At 46.3% G+C, this 17,711-nt stretch overlaps 1 protein-coding gene across 1 annotated transcript in view; it reads right to left on the reverse strand.

The window, feature by feature from the left end:
* THEMIS (thymocyte selection associated) overlaps positions 1 to 17,711 on the reverse strand; it is a 128,174-nt gene that overhangs the window by 94,449 nt on the left and 16,014 nt on the right. The window contains exons 2-3 of the mRNA XM_067546792.1: positions 16,465 to 16,623; positions 1,076 to 1,531 (exon numbers count right to left, since the gene is read on the reverse strand). Coding sequence (XP_067402893.1) covers positions 1,076 to 1,531; positions 16,465 to 16,623 — 615 coding nt within the window. The remainder of the gene's footprint in view (positions 1 to 1,075; positions 1,532 to 16,464; positions 16,624 to 17,711) is intronic.

Here is a 17,711-nt window from a genome sequence, read left to right on the forward strand (position 1 = left end):
ACAGCTGGGAAAATCTTGGCTGTCCAGTATCTTGCAGTGGACAAAATGAACACTTTTTACAAACAAAAATGATTCACTTATTCTTTCCCATTCCATAGGCTTTTTAAAAAATAGTCTGTGAATTTTTTTTTTTTAGTTTCGTTAGTGCAAGATGGAACTCAAGTTTGCTTCCTAACCCAGCCACCACACACACACACACACACACACACAAAATCCTCTAGCTCAAGTTATGTGGTTCTTTAAACTCAAGCTAGCCAGCCCATGGGGGAGAGGGGGGATGAGCTGGAACTCACATTCTGCTGATGCTGGAAGTAGCAGTGCAGTGGGGATGTAGCAGCTCAAGTTACATCTCATCAGCTGCTAATCCAATCACCTCTGTGTAGCTCAAGTGTTGTTTTGCAGTGTAGTCACTCTCACTCAAACTAGATTAGCTCAGGTGGAGTAAATCAAGTGTAATAATTTGAGCTAATTGTTGCAGTGAAGACAAGCCCTGTGCTGGCTTCTGTAATATAATAATAATAATATCTTGTATTCATATTGCACCGTGTGTCTGAGGATCTGCACACACAATAATTAAGCCTCCTAACACTGTTGTGACATAGATACTTGCTTTTATATCTATTTTACAAATGACTAAATAGAGCCATAAATTAAATGACTTTCCCATGGTAACAGTTAGTCAATAAGAGTTTCTGGGAATAGAACCCAGAACTCTTAGTACCCTGCTCTATCTGCTTGGGAAAAAAAAAGTTTCCTCTCTAAAGATAATTTAATCTTAGTAGTAGTTATAGCAGTAATAGTATCAGTAAAAGTGATAACAGCAGATTACAATAAAGACTTGGAATCAGTATTTGAATTAGGGGATGAAGGAGGAAGGAGAAAAATCGATAATATTCTTCCTCTTCTTCTCCTATTTTTAAATTGGCAGTAGTTGCAAATATGTGTATGGAATACCCATCATATACCTGTCCAAATCAAGCACAGTCTGTAGCAGATATTTTGAGCAGTTTGCATTCAGTTTAGAACACACTGCTGTGCACAGAGGTACAGCTCATTAACTTAGATTTGTACTTACATTTCATCACTCCTTGTACTTCGTAGATTGGTGCTAGAATCAGACAGCCATCAAAATTCTCAGGAAGCGGATTAGAGTCCCATGTATGTAACATATTGGTAAATTTCACAATCCGGTTTCTACTCCTTGGGATTTTCCATTCAACAATCTCTTTCAAGGTGTAAATATGGTCATCTTCACATTCATAGAACTCTCCTTCTTGTGAGAGCGGCAAAGTAAAGGAGTGAGACTGGTTATCTCTGACCACTCCGCAGTTCACAGTCAGTGTCCCATTGACCTCTTCCACAGAGTTGAACATGATCTGCTCACCTTGTTTGATGGTGAGATTTGCCAATTTGACATCCTCATTGCAATAGAAGCAAGGATGGCCCAGTCGCGTTGGCCCAATAGAAACCTTTCTTGTGATTTCTTCAATGCTGTGATATGGAGTTTTATCGGACACAATCTTACAAAGACCTAAGAACAGGAATGTTGTATTATACAAGGGCACTTGGAAAATAGGCAAGCATCCATTGTTGCATCAACTTTTAGTTCATGAACCGAAGGAGCCAATAAAAACTCAGAATCAAAACAAAACAAAATATTTATCATTTGAAGCATGGTTATATTGTCAGAAAAATGACTCTATGAAAACAGAATCATGACTTCACTACCCATTCTCTAAGGATGACATTTAAACCTGTGCAGTAGGTGAGCCAGCACAAGACCTATGCCTCATTCAAGTCCCACTTAAATCCAAGCTTTAGAGTTTAAATGGTTTTAAGTGATGCATAGTTCTGTGTTGGCCCTCTGTGCACGTGTACATTTAATTCTTTACAGCTTTCATAGCAAATGTGTTCAATATACAGAAGTAGAAACAGTATCTTTAACTGGCCACCCTGCAAAATCAACTTGGATGTGAAAATCAAGCAATATTCTGCCAGGCTGTCAATATACAAAGAAGTATTTTTCAGTCTAGATAATTTTCATTTCAGATTAAGGAAAACAACAAACGGAAGAACAAATATAAAGTCTCAATGGTAGAAATTGTTCACAAAAGATAAAAGCATCACCAAGTGGAAAAGAGAATTAAAGTGCTCAGACAGTGTACTGAGGGGTAAACAAAGAACCTTGTGGACTTTCTGATGCAGTCTTCACCCTCAGAAGTAGGGGATGTGGCCTTGTGGAACTGGCTGTGGTGGAGGCTGCACCTGTGTGATCTGAGGAACCATGGGAAATGGGAATAGATCGCAAGACATTCATGTTACCTTAGCAACTGTACTACCATTGGCTGCAGTTGCCATGTCCTATGCCAGCTTCGAGGGTGGACAGTACAAAGAGTAGATGAAGCTTCTCTTAGAATCAATAATTTTACTTCCCAAAACCAGATTAAACACTTGTAGTTCCAGCATCTTCCACCAATTCTTACATGCAGGATGTAATAATCAGTTTCTTTGCTACACCAAAAAGGCAAATTGATTTACCACACATGCACGCACGCATGCACACACGCATGAACGCACGCACACACTTATCTTCTCATGAAAACTTTAAGCCTTTCAGTATAAATCCAGACCTGGTGTAAGCAAGTGCAACTCTGTAGTTGTCAGTGTAGTTTCACACACACTTATACAAAGCCCAAATTTGGCCCTAAATGTTCACATTAATTATCCTTTTTCATGCAGTTCAGTGATTTCTAGACTAACTATAGGTATATATTAAAACAACCAACCAAAAAACCCAAACCCACCACTGGATTATAAAAGCAAGGGAGAAGAATGTGTTTTAGCATGATTAATAGTACACTAGTTGGATGGATATCTCCAGTATTTAGGCATTAGAGCAGAATGGTTTATCATGAGGTAATTGCAACTCTGAAGTATTACAAGGCAGAGGTTGCATATGTGCATCTCTAAACCCCAGGGGCACTATAACTCATGTTAATCAAGTCCTTGGGAGCTGCCTTGTTAGAAGTCCATACAGCAAGAAAAATGCAAACATTTATATATTTGGGAGTGTTTTCCTAGATGAAGATGGAGTGGATAGTTTAGAGAACTAAACAGCGGGGTTTCGTTGAACTGTGTGATTAAGCTATCTTTTCACAAGATTCAGAAGTGATAACATTGCCTCATACAGGCACTCGTATAATAGCTACACGGCAGTTTTTTGGGCAGCCATAACAAAAGTCCAGTTTCCCAGAGGATATAACTACATTTAATAGGTAATTCTAGGCCAGATTTTCAAAAGCAAACACCTGGGCTGTGGCTGCAAAATATGCATCCCATACAAACCAAGTGGTAACTGCAAGCAAATGTGCACCTTCAGAATAAGGCCATCCTCTCCCAATAAGGTACCAAGGCTCTTTCATCCCCACTAAAAACAGTCCACCAGACCAAAAGCTCAGACAGGAGCCTTCCCCAGAGCATCTCTTCCCACTTCCCACTGGGACCACACAAGTGCTGTTGCAACCCCATGGTTAGAGTAAATGCCCACTGTCCCAGCTATGGAGGAAAAGAAAGGACAGAGAGTCATACAAGGCAGCGTGGCACAGTGGGGAGCTCATTTCCATGAGTTCCCCACCTGCGGAGTGATTCTGCACCTTCCTCCCACAGAAGACGTACTGTTGTTCTCCCCCCACCCCCTGGGCCCATCATTTTGGAAGCAACAGGCTGATAATCTCCAACATCAGTCTTAGTTCACACAGCCACATGGGGGTAATGAGCCAGTTACAGCCATGTGCGCTGAGCTAAAGATCTAGCATAACAGTAAAGTAGTTTTTGTCACAGAATTGTTTCACAGCGGTGATCATTGCTTCACTGTGCAATCTTCCCTGCAATCTTCACACTGCAAGGTGTGTATAGCAGTTAATCCAAAGGGGTAGCCGTGTTAGTCTGTATACAGCAAAAACGAGAGTCCTGTAGCACCTTAAAGACTAACAAATTTCTGCGGGCATAAGCTTTCGTGGGCTGCAACCCACTTCGTCAGATGCATGACGAATCTGATGAAGTGGGTTGCAGCCCACAAAAGCTTATGCCTGAAGAAATTGGTTCGTCTTTAAGGTGCTACAGGACCCTCTCGTTGTTATAGCAGTTACTGCCTTTCGTGCTAAAGGGAGCGTCACTAAGACCCCTGTGTATACTACAGCTTGTAACCGAGTTTATAACCAGTTAGGAGATTGGTTGGCTATAAACCTGGATTGTATCCACACACTGCATGATTAATACTCCACTAGCCACCTAGGGTAAGTAGCAGAATTGTGCTCTGGCAAGAAACCTGCATGGTAAGGAACTGTCTGGTTTAGAAGGGTTGCCAACTTTCTAACTGCTGAAAACTGAACACCCGTGCCCCGCCCCTTTCCCAAGACCCCACCCCCAGCCTTCCTGTCCACATCCCCAATCTCCCAGGACTCACCTGTCACCTGCAAAGCTGGGATGAGAGGATCTGCCATGGAACCTGCCAGGGCACAGCAGGGCATGGCAGTGGTCGGTCCCCAGAACAAGGGGCTGGGGTGCAGAAATCGGGGCACACGGGGCGCAGTGCCTGGAGCAAGGGGCTGAGGCAGGGGAGTTACAACCAGACACCTGGCAACCCTATATAGAGATGGAGTCATGAACAGTGCCTGTATTACTGGTTTTTACAATCCTATTTGTTCACTGCTGTCAGTGTGATAAAATGTTCCAGAGTTGCCTGCCTCCTGTGTATATACATCCTCTGAAGCGCTGTGGGAAACCTGTCAGATTTTCCCAGAATGTCCTGATTAAATCTTGGTTCTAACATCCAGGAAGGGCTGTGCTTGAGGAGGATTCCCCGAGGCAAGGAGAATCCCTCGTTGCCCATTAGGCTAGCTTTCTAGTTGCTTTGCAAAGCCTGAGCAGCAGAAAGGGTTTGTCAAGGATCTGACCCTATATTTCAGTAGCATGTGACAGGGCTCAGGTTTTAAAAAGGGACTCTATAATTTATGGCACCATCACTACACATTTAAAGATGTTACAAGTAAGCAGCTCTCCATAAAGTCTGTGCAAAAAATATTAGGTTTGCGGGGATGTGGTTCTGAGGAATGAATTAAGTTACGAAGATGACACTATCCTCCAGCCAACGTTCCAGGCTAGTAAGCTGCAAAAGGGGGGTGGAGGGTATCATCCCCTGAGCATGTTGGGATTGAGGGGTGGGACAGGGATGTAATTCCTATGAAAAGCTGTTGACAAATACAAGCTATTTCAATACGTTGTATTCCAAAAAGCAAAAGCTATGCTCTTCAGGAGTATCTTTATAAACCAGGATGAAAAGACATCCGGAGCTGGGAATTCTTTGGCAATATACATGGAGTCAGAGAGGAATTTCACCACAGATCATAGAATATTAGGGTAGGAGGGGTCCTCAGGAGGTCATCTATTCCAATCCCCTGAGAAGAAGATCCCTTTCTCCTCTATCAATCTGACACTGAATGTAGTGCTATGTTAAATTTTCTGTAACTGCTGAGCCATTTGGAATTCCACTTTGGTACCATGAAACTGATAAATATCCTCACGTCAGAAAGCAGGTTTCATATAAAACAGTAATTAATACACTTTAATCGTACGAAACTAGAGATCTGACTATCCCCTTGGGTTCATGCAGACTGGCTCCGTCAGGGTTGGGAGGAGAAAAATCTTTATCTTCCATTCTGATGGTTTTCTTAATTTTGGTAACAGAATGCCAGAGCAGATAGCTAAAGAACCATGTGGACTTGTACACGTTGCTTCTATATTGATTATGCCTGTGAATTAAATGTACCTAGTAACCATCTGTTTGTGTTCATGAGTATGTAAAGTTCCATATGTTTCTCTCTCTCTCCAGATAAGAGGTAAATATTAAAAAAATTATTCTGGTGTGAAGAATGAAAACAACAGCAATCCTTCTCTAGCTGGCATCATATGCTCTGATGATTTCTCATAATGCTTTGCTTGCTCAGATATATTTGTTCATTTTTTACCAGGAATTTTTTCATTTAAATCGATTATCCTTGGCTATCCAGAACCTTATTAAAATCATTATAAATTAAAATTACAATCCAAATTTTTTTCATACTTAATAACATAGCAACTATTCCTCGTGAGAAAGAAACATATGACAAAGTTAAACTTCTAAGATTCAGACATTGAGGCTGACTGCTAACAAGTGTCTAAAGGTATTTTTTCCATCCGTGTCATAACAAAATGGCTGGATCAACTTCACTTAAACTTTCTAAATATAAAAGAAGGTTACTTACCAGTAACTGATGTTCTTCTAGATGTGTTGCTCATGTCCTTTCTACTATAGGTGTGTACAGGCCTCCGTGCACGGTTCACAGAACTTTTTTCCTCTTAGCAGATCCCATAGGGCCGGATCTGGGGCCCCCTGGAGTCCCGCGCACATGCCGTGGTATATGAGGCACTGCCGGCCCTATGCCCCCTCAGTCCCTTCTTTCTGCCAACTCTGGTAGTGGGGACAGGGGGTGGGTTGTGGAATAGACATGAGCAACACATCTCGAAGAACATCAGTTACTGGTAAGTAACCTTGTTTTCTTCTTCGAGTGCTTGCTCATGTCCATTCCACTATAGGTGACTAACAAGCAATACCTTGGAGGTGGGTCAGAGTTACCAGTGAGCTGCCCTCAGCACCGCTCTGCTGAATCCCGTGTCCTCTCTCACCTGCTGAACGATGGCGTAGTGGGACGTGAAGGTATGCACCAACGACCAGGTGGCAGCTTTGCAGATGTCCTGCGAGGCACTCTCTCCAGCAAGGCTGTAGATGAGGTCTGAGCTCTGAGCTCTGGTTGAGTGCACTGTGGTGGTTCCCGGAAGCGGCACCCTGGCCTGCTCGTAGCAGAACTTGATGCATGATGTAATTCACGAGGAGATGTGCTGGGTGGAGAAAGGTGAGCCTTTCATCCAGTCAGCAACTGTGACGAAGAGCTGTGTCGATTTCTGGAACGGCTTTGTATGCTCGATGTAGAAGGCCAGGGCTCATCACACGTCCAGCGAATGCTATCTCCTCTCCTCCTCCGAACCGTGAGGTTTGGGAAAAAACACGGGGAGAAAAATATCTTGGTTACAATGGAATTGGGAACCCACCTTGGGCAGCAAGGGTGGATGTGGCCTCAACTGCACCTTATCCTTATACAATATGGTATAAGGGGGCTCTGAAGTCAAGGCCCTAATCTCAGAGACCCTCCTAGCTGAGGTAATGGCCACCAAGAAAGCTACCTTTCATGAAAGCATGAGCAGGGGGCATGAAGCCATGGGTTCAAAGGGGGGCCCTGTGAGTCTCGAGAGGACCAGGTTGAGATCCCAGGGAGGCACCGGGTCACGGACCTGCGGATAAAGCCTCTCCACCCCCTTAAGGAACCTGACCGACATGGGATGAGAGAACAGCGATCTCCCCTCTAGCAGCTGATGGAAGGCTGAAATGACCACCAGGTGAACCTTAAGTGAGGCCAGCACCAGATCCTGGAGCTTTAGCTAGAGCAGGTATTCCAGGATTGCCTATATAGGCGAGTGGCTGGGTGGGATATACCCTGGGACTTCGCCCAAGAGGTAAAGCGTTTCCACTTAGTCTCATACACGACCTGTGTGGAAGGTTTCCTGCTGCCAAGCAGGACTTGTTGGATCTGCACCGAGCAAGCTCTCTCTCCCTCCATCAACCACAGAGCCTCCAGGCTGTGAGGTGCAGGGAGTCCAGGTCCAGGTGCTACAGGCGACTGTGGTCCTGGGATAGAAGGTGGTGCCGCCTCGGGAGCTCCAGGGGTGGGGCGATCGAGAGGTCCAGCAGCATGCTGAATCAGTGCTGTCTCGGCCAGGCCAGAGCAATGAGTATAACGTCCACCCTGTCCCTCTTTCTTTTCAGCAGGACCTTGGGTAGGAGCGAAATGGATGGGAACGCTTACATGAGGGTCCCCGTCCAGTTGATGAGGAATGCGTTGGAAATAGACCCAGTCTCACGACCCTGGAGCCAGCAGAACCTCGGGCACTTCGTGTTCCAGGTTGACGCAAATAGGTCCAGTTGGGGAACACTCTACTTCTGAAGGATCATAGCCACCACCTCTAGGTGCAACAACCAGTCATGGTGGGGTAGAAACGACCTCCTGAGGTGATCCGCCATGTCGTTCCTCACTCCCGGGAGGTGAGAGGCAGTTAAGAGGAAATCGTGCCTCATGGCAAAGTCCCACAGATAGGTAGCTTCCTCGCAGAGGGCCGAGGAGCGCACTCCCCCCTGCCTGTTTATGTAGAACATGGCTGCCGTGTTCTCCGTCAGCACCTGTACCACTCTGCCTGTCAGGAAACGGAACAACACTTTGCACACTAGGCGAATGGCCCTCAGCTCCTTCATGTTAATGTGCAGGAGCCTCTCCTCCCTGAGTGCCTAAGCTGGCGCTGATGTGGGCTCCCCATCCTACATCCGAAGTGTCGGAATTTAGGGTGACCTACGGGACCAGTTCCCTGAATGGAACGCCCTTCATCACTGCCCTGGGAGTCCGCCACAGTTTAGGGAGGCTAAGACGGCAGGGGGACAGTGACCATCTGGTCCAAGGGTGTCTGCTCGGCACATATACCAAGGCCAACCATGCCCGAAGTGGTCGGAGTCTCAGGCAAGCTAGTTTCACTACATACGTGCAGGCCGCCATGTGGTCTAACAGCTGTAGGCAGTGCCTGGCTGTTGATGTGGGGCATCAGTGCAGCTGAGAGATGATAAAGACCTTTGCCTCGAAGAATGGCTGAGGCAGGAAGGCTCTGGCCTGGGAAGCATCCAGGGTGGCCCCAAAGAATTCTATGCGTTGCACTGGGATTAGTGTGGACTTCTGCTTGTTGATGAGCAGTCCCAACCTGCTGCACAAGGAGCAAGTGAGGGTCACGCTGTCCTGCACTTGGGACCTGAACCTGCCCCTGATCAGCCAATCGGCCAGTTAAGGAAAAATTTGCACACCCTTTCATCTCAGGTGGGCAGCCACTTCGCCATGCACTTGGTAAACACCGTTGGAGCCAAAGACAGGCCAAAGGGCAGGGCTGTGAACTGGTAGTGGGAGCCAGCCACTGTGAAACAGAGAAAACGCCTGTGGCTGGGGAGGATAGACACATGAAAATATGCATCCTTGAGGTCGAGGGCGGCATACCAGTCTCCTGGATCCAGGGAAGCGATTATGGAGGCTAGGGAGACCATGCAAAATCTGAGTCGTTTGACATATTTGTTTAGACGACACAGGTCTAATATGGGTCTCAGACCCCTCCTTCGCCTTGGGGATGAGGAAGTACCTTGAATAGAACCCCTTCCCCCTTCTGCCTTGAGGGACCATTTCCACCGTTCCTATGTTGAGAAAGGTGTTGACCTCCTGCAAGAGGAGTTGCTCGTGAGAGGGGTCCCTGAAGACAGACAGAGGGGGAGGGTTGTTGTGAGGGGAGTGGGTAGATGTAAACTGTAGGGCTTAGCCCTCTGAACCTATCCCAAGGACGCAACGGTCCGAAGTGATCTTTGCCCATTCGGGATAGAAGGGCCTTAACCTGTTTAGGAAGGGGCGGGGCAGATCCAGAAGAGCAGTCGGGGCGCCACCCTCGGGCGCACCATCAAAACTGTCTCCTCCAGTTGCCCGACCCCCTGGGGGGCCCCTGTTGGGGGGCTGAGGACGAGCTGGGGGGCTGATTACTCCTTCTAAACCCTCTATTCCTGTCCCTATTTCTATAGGGTTGAAAAGGCCTGGGCAGAGGCCTTGGCTGCTGCTGCGCCTGGGGCCGTGACTGATGCCTGGAAGCCTCTGGCGTGTAGAGGCCCAGGGAGCGAAGCGTGGCCCTGGAGTCCTTCAGACTGTGCAGCTTCGCATTGGTCTGGTCAGAGAATAGGGCCAACCCATCAAAGGGGAAGTCCTGAATCGATTGCTGCACCTCCTGGGACAGGCCCGAGGATTACAGCCATGAGCACCTTCTCATGGAGATGGCGGAGGCTATGGCCCTGCCCTCCGAGTTAGCAGCATCACAGGACGTCTGGAGCACTGCCCTAGCTACCCTGGTTCCTTCCTCCATGATGGTGTTAAAGTCTGCAGCCTGGTCCTGGGGCAGGGCCTCATCGAACCGCCTGAGGAAGACTCATAAATTGAAGTTATATCTACCCAGGAGGGCCTGATGGTTGGCAATCCTGAACTGCAGGCTTGCTGTGGAATAAACCTTTCTCCCAAACAAATCCAGCTTCTTATTGTCTTTGTTCTTGGGAGTGGATCCTGGCTGACCTTGCTTGTCTCACTGGTTAGCCACATCTACCACCAGGGTTCCTAGGGCAGGGTGAGTGAACAAATATTCAAACCTTTTGGCCGGGACATAATATTTTTTCTCGGCCACCTTTGATGTAGGGGCAACCGAGGAAGGGGTTTGCCACAGGGCCTTTACAATCTTAAGGACCCTTTCATGGACTGGGAGGGCCACTCTCGCTGGGGCAGCCACCAGCACATTAAAGAGGCTATCTTCAGCCTCTTCTAACTCCTTCACCTCCAGCCCCAAGTTGGAGATCACCCTCTTGAGCAGCTCCTGGTGTGCCCTGAAATCCTCCAGTGGCGCCGAGGGGTCCCAGGAGACTGCCTCGTCTGGTGAGGAGGAAGAGGACCTCCGAGGCGAGTCCTGCGGGTGCGCCCCCTCCTGGTGAAGGGTTGCACCCCTTGATGGCCCCTCCATGGGGTCCAACTCCTCGTCCAAGGAGTGGTGTCTATGATCCCTCTCCTGTGCCAGAGGCGCGGACTGCACCCCCAATGATAGGATGGATTGGGGCCCTGGCCCCATCCGGATCCCCCTAGGACCCAGTAAGGCCGTTGCTGTGGCTATTGACCCTGGACTGATTGCACTACAGGCTGTGATGCTTTGTGGGGGCATCGGCTCTCCCAACAGCTGTCCCCCCGGGAGACCCCGAGTCACTGGACTACCCTGTTGACGCCTCTGACCTGGAGGACAACGTGGACTGCCTCCGACACCACGAACGGTGCCGACAAACAGAGGTGCACTGCAAAGAGCTAGAGGTACTGGAGCGTCGTCCTGGTCCCAATGACTTTCGGTACCATTTGCTATGAGGCCCAGGAGACCCTTTCAGTGACTGAGGCCAGTGTCACTCCGAGCTCCTCAGTGCCGAGCTGGACTCCGGCGACCGGGTTCCGCGTCGTGGACTGCGTGGTGCTGGGTTCTTCGACGGTGACCAGGTTCTGCGCTGCCTCGGTGCGGGCGAACTCCTCGTTATCGGGTCCTCCGACAGTGACCAGGTTCTGTGCCGCCTCAGTGCCGCCCCGGTGCTGGGAAACTGGGATGGGAGCTGTCGATGCGCCGCCTGGCAGACCTTGACCGGTGCCAACTCCTAGCCTGTGCTGCCTCTGATGCTGGGGATCAACGTCAGTGCTGAGAGGGGGACTCCGCATCCTGAGTCGAAGCAGGCCGGCTTCATGACACCAACCTGGAGCAACTGCTGGGGGAGCGCCTCTGCTCTACCCCCGGTAGCCGTCTGGCGGGAGATCTTCCTCCCCAAACCGGGGATTTCCACTGCCCTTCAGGGGGACTCAACACGGGTTTTCCCCATGACACCTGCCCCTTCTCTCTTGGGGGGCGGGGGGGCAGAGGTGGCGTAGGCAAGGCCAACAAGGCTCTTGCCACCTGAAAAGCCTCTGGTGTCAGCATTGGAAGGGGCACTCTCCCAGGAGTCGGGGGAGGCTCCCTGACCGGAGATGCAGGCACTGGAGAAAACTCGACGGGCCAGGTCCGGTGCATCTCCGTACTCGACCGTGCCCGTACCGACGGCGCAGGAGAGTGTTCGCACTCCACGTGCTGCTTTGTCCTCTTCAGTACCGGTGATGTTGCACGGTGCCAAATCGAAGCTGGTGCCAGCAGTGCACTCTGCACCGAGGTCAGGCTCAGTGCCAAGGTGGAGCAGGCCAGCTCGGACGCTGGGCAGAGCACTGCCTCCATGAGCAGGGCTTTTAACCAGATTTCTCTGTCCTTCTGAGTACTCGGTTTAAAAGCCCTGTGTCATGCTGGCTGGCTGGGAGGGGGGGAAGGGGGAGGGCATTTGTTTTATTGTTTAACATCAATATGTCAAAATCATAATAATCCATGTGAAATATGCCAAGTCAGGTACTGTTAGAAAGGTTAAAATGTATTAGGTAAGATGGTAATACTTATGTTCATATGTGATACATGTAATGGAAGTTATGGATATGTTTGATATATCAGCATTTCAAATTGTGCTATCTGGGTAATGTCTCAGACAGGATGGCTGCAGCACAATAGCCTGCTTAATGGCCCATTAAGACTTTCCCAGGTGCAAGGAGTCCAGGAGGAGAAGCCAGGGATATACTTGATGAGTCACCTGGACTTGCACATGTGACTCTGGACTCCATTTTGGTTCCTGTAAAATTCCACAAGACAGGATGGCCAGGGCCAGGGGGTATATAAGGCGGTGGCCTGGGAAACCATTTTGTCTTTAGTTCCTGTTCAGCTACAGATCAATTCTGGATCAATTCACTTGCAACTGAACTGAAGGACTAGGACCCATCCAAATACTGGTTGTGTGTCAGAGGAACTGTACAAGTCTACAACTCTACAATTCTCTCAGAAACTTGATGCACATGGACTTTCAATCATTTGTATGTATCTGATTTGCTTTGACCTTTTAACATTTCTCTTATGGTTTGTTTCTTTCTTTTTATAATAAACCTTTAGTTTTAGTTACTAAAGGATTGGCTGGCAGCGTGGTATTTTGGGTAAGATCCAAACTTATATTGATCTGGTACTGTGGCTGACCCTTTGGGGTCAGAGGGAACCTTTTTAGTAAAGAGCATAGAGTTAAAATAACTGGTCTCTTTACTGGACATAATGGCTGACTGGGAGCCAGAAACTGGAATGCAGTAAAGGGGGCTGTGTGTATTTGTGTACTGGCTTCTTGATAACCAGTTTGGGGGAATCAGAAGCGCAGTTTGTGGCCGGTTGGGAAGTCTGACTTCAGTGTCACTCACCAGTGCTGGGAGAATCTGCTCTCTTTTTACAGCCTGCCCTGACCTTGGCATTTTCAGGTGGCTACCCTAGGCACGGAAGGGTCACACCCTGCATTTATCTTTTTTGTGTGCCTCCCCCAAGCACTTAAGGCAGCGGTTGTGGGGGTCGCTAAGCGGGAAGGCCTTCCCACAGAAGGCACACGGCTTGAATCCTGGCGACCAGGACATAGCTCTGCTACTCTAAGTCCCCGCAGGGACTTGCCTTATCTCTAACTCCTCTTTTTAACAACATTTAACAACTACTTAAACTACTTAGAATAACAAACAAGTTCAAAGAAGGAGAATAGTACTTGCTGAGAGCAAAGCTAGTTCCAGTAACCGTCATGGGCGGAAAGAAGGAACTGAGGGGACATACGGCCGGCAGTGCGTAATATAATGTAGCATGTGCATGGGACTCCAGGGGGATCTGCTAAGAGGAAAAAAGTTCTGGGGACCGTGCACGAAGGCGGGCACACACCTATAGTGGAATGGACATGAGCAAGCACTTGAAGAAGAATCACATTTTGGCAGAAATCAAAGCATGCACATTTCCTAAAGGGGAATTTTGGGGGTTGGGAGAAAGTTAGAAGCAATGGAAAGTAGAAGTTTAGAACACATTTGCAAACTTATGGGCCAAAACCCTACGCTCAACTCAGTGGCATTTCTCTATTGTAAGTGAAATCAGAATTAGGCTTGTGGATTCTAATCCCAACTCTCCCACCAATAAACTGTGTTACATTTGGCAAATCATATCTCTAAATCCCTCAGTTACCTCTCAGCTACAATGGCGATAACAATGCTAATTTATTTTTTTGAGAAGGTGATACATGATTATTATTAAAGGAAACTATTACAGATCTTGTGAACTGTCAGAAAATCTACAAATATTTATGCAGACTGGAGAGTACAAAGAAAAACAATAGGTCCAAGTTCAGAGTGTCATGAAATCTGTCAGCCTTCACCAAGTTCTTCATAATGAAAAGAGTAGTTCAGAAATAACAGGGGAAGATTTTTTGTCCAGTTGTGAGAGCACAGAAAGAATAGACTGATCCTCTGAAGCATAAATGAACAAAATAGAATGAGGATAAAATTAAATAACAGATAGTGAACTCATGTTTTCAGGAGTTTTCACTAATACAGGGGTCAGATTAGGACTTGAATCAGATTTGCCGGAAAAGAAATAAGGAGCTCTACAGAGATGTGCAGATAAACACCAGAAATGTTCACAAAGAAAAAGAGCAAAACTTGTTTAACGTGAATGGGCCTGATTCTTCTCTCAAATACACCAATTTTATATCACTTTAACTCCCTTAACTTGGATGGAATTGTTCCTCATTTACATCAGCACAAAGAGAGAGAATAGGCAGGCTCCTTAGGTGCAAAAGATAATTCACAATGAATGGCACTTGAAAAGAACATGACAAAAGGTTTACTTGTTTCCACGGGTAACCAGGGCAATGCTAGAAACCCAGCACAAGAGTTCTAGTGAACTAAATAATGTTTCTTCCAAAATAAGTCAATGACAGAGTTTAAAAAAGGAATTGCAATTCAAAAGCCTATACTGTATTTTTGTGCTGTGAGGGAGAGTAAGCCGAGACCATTTAATGTCATTTCATTCAGACCAGAATTTTAGAAAAGGAAAAATTGTCTAGTCAAACAATAATTGTAATGAGTGGGACTGTTTCGTGTTCTACAACAGAATCATTCTTTAAACAGGAAAGAAATTAGACCAATTAGCAAACTTTCAGTACAATGTACACCAGAAGAGATCTCAAATGTAGCTATACAATGCTTTTTCTCTCTTGGACCAAATAAGAAGCGTCACTGTTACCGTCTTCTATGTTGCTGAGTTCAGCACCACCCATCATATAGGGTGTAACAGTGAAAGTGGTGTTAGTAGATGTAAGGCTCAACATAATAGGTTTATATTTCCAATGGAAATAGTTTCAGACAGGAAAGAAAATCAGAGTTTATTTCTCATATACGCTGGTTGAGCGAGTTTGCAGATCTCCCTGAAGATTGTAGTAGAGTCCTTGGACCAAATTCAGCTGTGGTGTAAAAGGGCGAACCCTCTAGCACCAAGTGTAAATTTGATTCCTTGAATTCAGATAGCCCCAATACTGACTACCCCAAGTATTTAAACACAAGTCAGACCACCAAAAGCACGAGCCTGGCTTTAAAAAGCATGAGATTTTTGAGCTTTTCTGCCTGGCCTGGCTCCCATTCTACTTCCTTAGTGTATCCTAATGCCCTCCCACCCTGCTCCTTGTTCGATTTCAGTCTCCCCCCTCCCTCTGACCCCTATAGTCTCCACATCTGCCCTTGTTTCACAGTCATCTTGTCCAATCTCTCCCAGTGTTCTCCCCTGCCAACTCCCATACCGTTTTCAATTACCTTCCTTCCCCTATCCTCCCACCACCAGATCCTAGTTTTAATCTACTTCCTCCACTTCCTCCCTTGCCCTAGCTCCAGCTCTTATTCCTTCTGAATTCGAATCCAGACGTTTCCTCCTCCACTCTGCCTGGGCCCCCACAGTGGAAGCACTGAGAGCACAGGAGAGAAAGTCTCTCTGCTCTGAGCTCTGGTTCCTGGCGCCACGGCAACCCACAGTAGCTGGGAGTAGCAACTGCAGAAAAATTTTTGCTGAGCACCTGCAGCTCTGGGATGGAGTGTCTGCAGTCCGATGGGCATACAGGAGCTGTGAGAGGCTGGAATATGGTCAGCACAGATGGCTGCCAAATGCTAACAAGTCTCTACTGAGCACATGTGAGCTGAGCTTTTTCAGAAGCTTATAAACTTGGCTAAATGTTGGTGTTTTTTCCCCCATAGAGACAACACAAGACCCATCCCTGACTCAAGGGCCACGCCTGCCACATTTCAAGTCCCCGATCCAAAGCATGGAGACACCAGAACTTCTCAACTAAACAGTAGTAAGAATTTTTTTTAATATTGGCACAACAGTGTATTTTTTCCCTAATCTCGTTCTCAGAAATAGCTCGACCATTTCTGCAGAAATTATAAATAAATAAATAAATAGCCCGAAGACGACACCGGGCATGAAAAATTTCAATCCAAACAGTCAAAGTTTGGCAGAGTCATAAGTAGCTGAAAATAGAGTTTCATAATGAGTCTGCTCTTGGACAACCGTAGGTATAAGCAGCATTACCAGCTTCATTTTTAATAATAATAATAATAATAATATTTCTTATCCAGTCATGAAAGCCACACAAGGTGAAATTTAGATATTAGTTGCTTTCATCTGATGCCTTCTATTACGACTGTATTCTTTGGCAGCCTAGTGGATAACTCAGACAGACATCAGTCAAGTACATCATATGAAACAATGGAACAGATAAAGGGGCGTTATAAAAATGCAGTAACATATATTCATGAAATACTGTACCTGGAAAATTCAGCGGCAACTCAATTCTGGCTGAGCACTGACTGTCTTCGTTACTCTCGCAGATGCTTGCAATGATCTTATTAATTTTGAATCCAGTAACTTTAATCAATTCTCCGGTTGGCAGACAGCATTCATTTCCAAACATTTCATAAATGGAGCCTTAAGAAATACAAAAGGAAAAAAAGATGGTACACAAGTTTTAAGCATTATTTAAAATACCCCCATTCCATTTGTTGGAAGATTTCCTTCTGCATAAAGCCATTTAAACAAGTTATTGAGTAACTTACATGATCTTCCAATAACAATTTGCTTTTCATTTTCCCTCGCAGTATTACATACCCTACCCTATTGGCATTTGGGATATATTCAACAAGCGGATAGGATTCCTTTATTTCCAATACAATATATAATATTAAAAACAATGGAGTTTTTTCCATAGGCCTGATGTAAAACCCAATGAAGTCAAAGGAAATCTTTCTTTTGACTTCAGTGCACTTTAGATCAGCTGCATATGTGCATGTAGCTCCCAATAATATCGCAACATACCACATTGGAGAAAAAGAGCCTAAAGAGCCAGCCCTTCCAACTTTTTACATTGAAATTGAATGGTCTCAGCCAGTCAGAGAGTAGGAATACTGTACAATCCTGACCGACAACTGTACAGTACTTTTCAGTAGCTATGCAGAATGCAAATCTCTGTATGCTGCTTTTACCACTGCCTGCAAAACTCATCAACCTGGTGGCCACCCCATAAGGAGTGACCTTCTCAACTTCACAGCTACAGTGCATCAAAAATTCTACCTATTAGATATTTCCTTCTCTTAATAGTGACTCAACGTTGCTTCCGTGTCATAACCATATTCTGGGCTGATAAACACCGCTCACTCAGTCTAGGATGTGGCTGTTAACTGACAGATAGGCTGCAGTCTCAAGGTGTCATCATTTAAGAGCTCTTTGTTGAAACCACTTACTACCATGAGTTGGCTGATGAAAACCAATAGTGCTCATCAGAATAATAAGCACTACATTTGGTAGTAGTCCCTAAAAGAAGAAAAAAGCAGAAGCTAAAATAAGAGGCACTAGAGAAGTGGCAGCATCTCTATAATTAAGCTGTAATCAACTTTGCCTTAGAAATGAAGCTTCCCCTACACTTCTCACTGGGAATATGAAAGCCCACGGAGGAGGCCGTGAGCTCTCCCCTGAAGTCATTTCCAAGTCCTGAGGAGAGTCCAGAACAAGAGCCCTCG

The sequence above is a fragment of the Emydura macquarii genome, unplaced genomic scaffold, assembly GCF_026122565.2.
Source record: "Emydura macquarii macquarii isolate MOO-44397 ecotype Brisbane River unplaced genomic scaffold, CSIRO-AGI_Emac_v2 contig_1146, whole genome shotgun sequence".
Classification (NCBI taxonomy): Eukaryota; Metazoa; Chordata; order Testudines; family Chelidae; genus Emydura; species Emydura macquarii.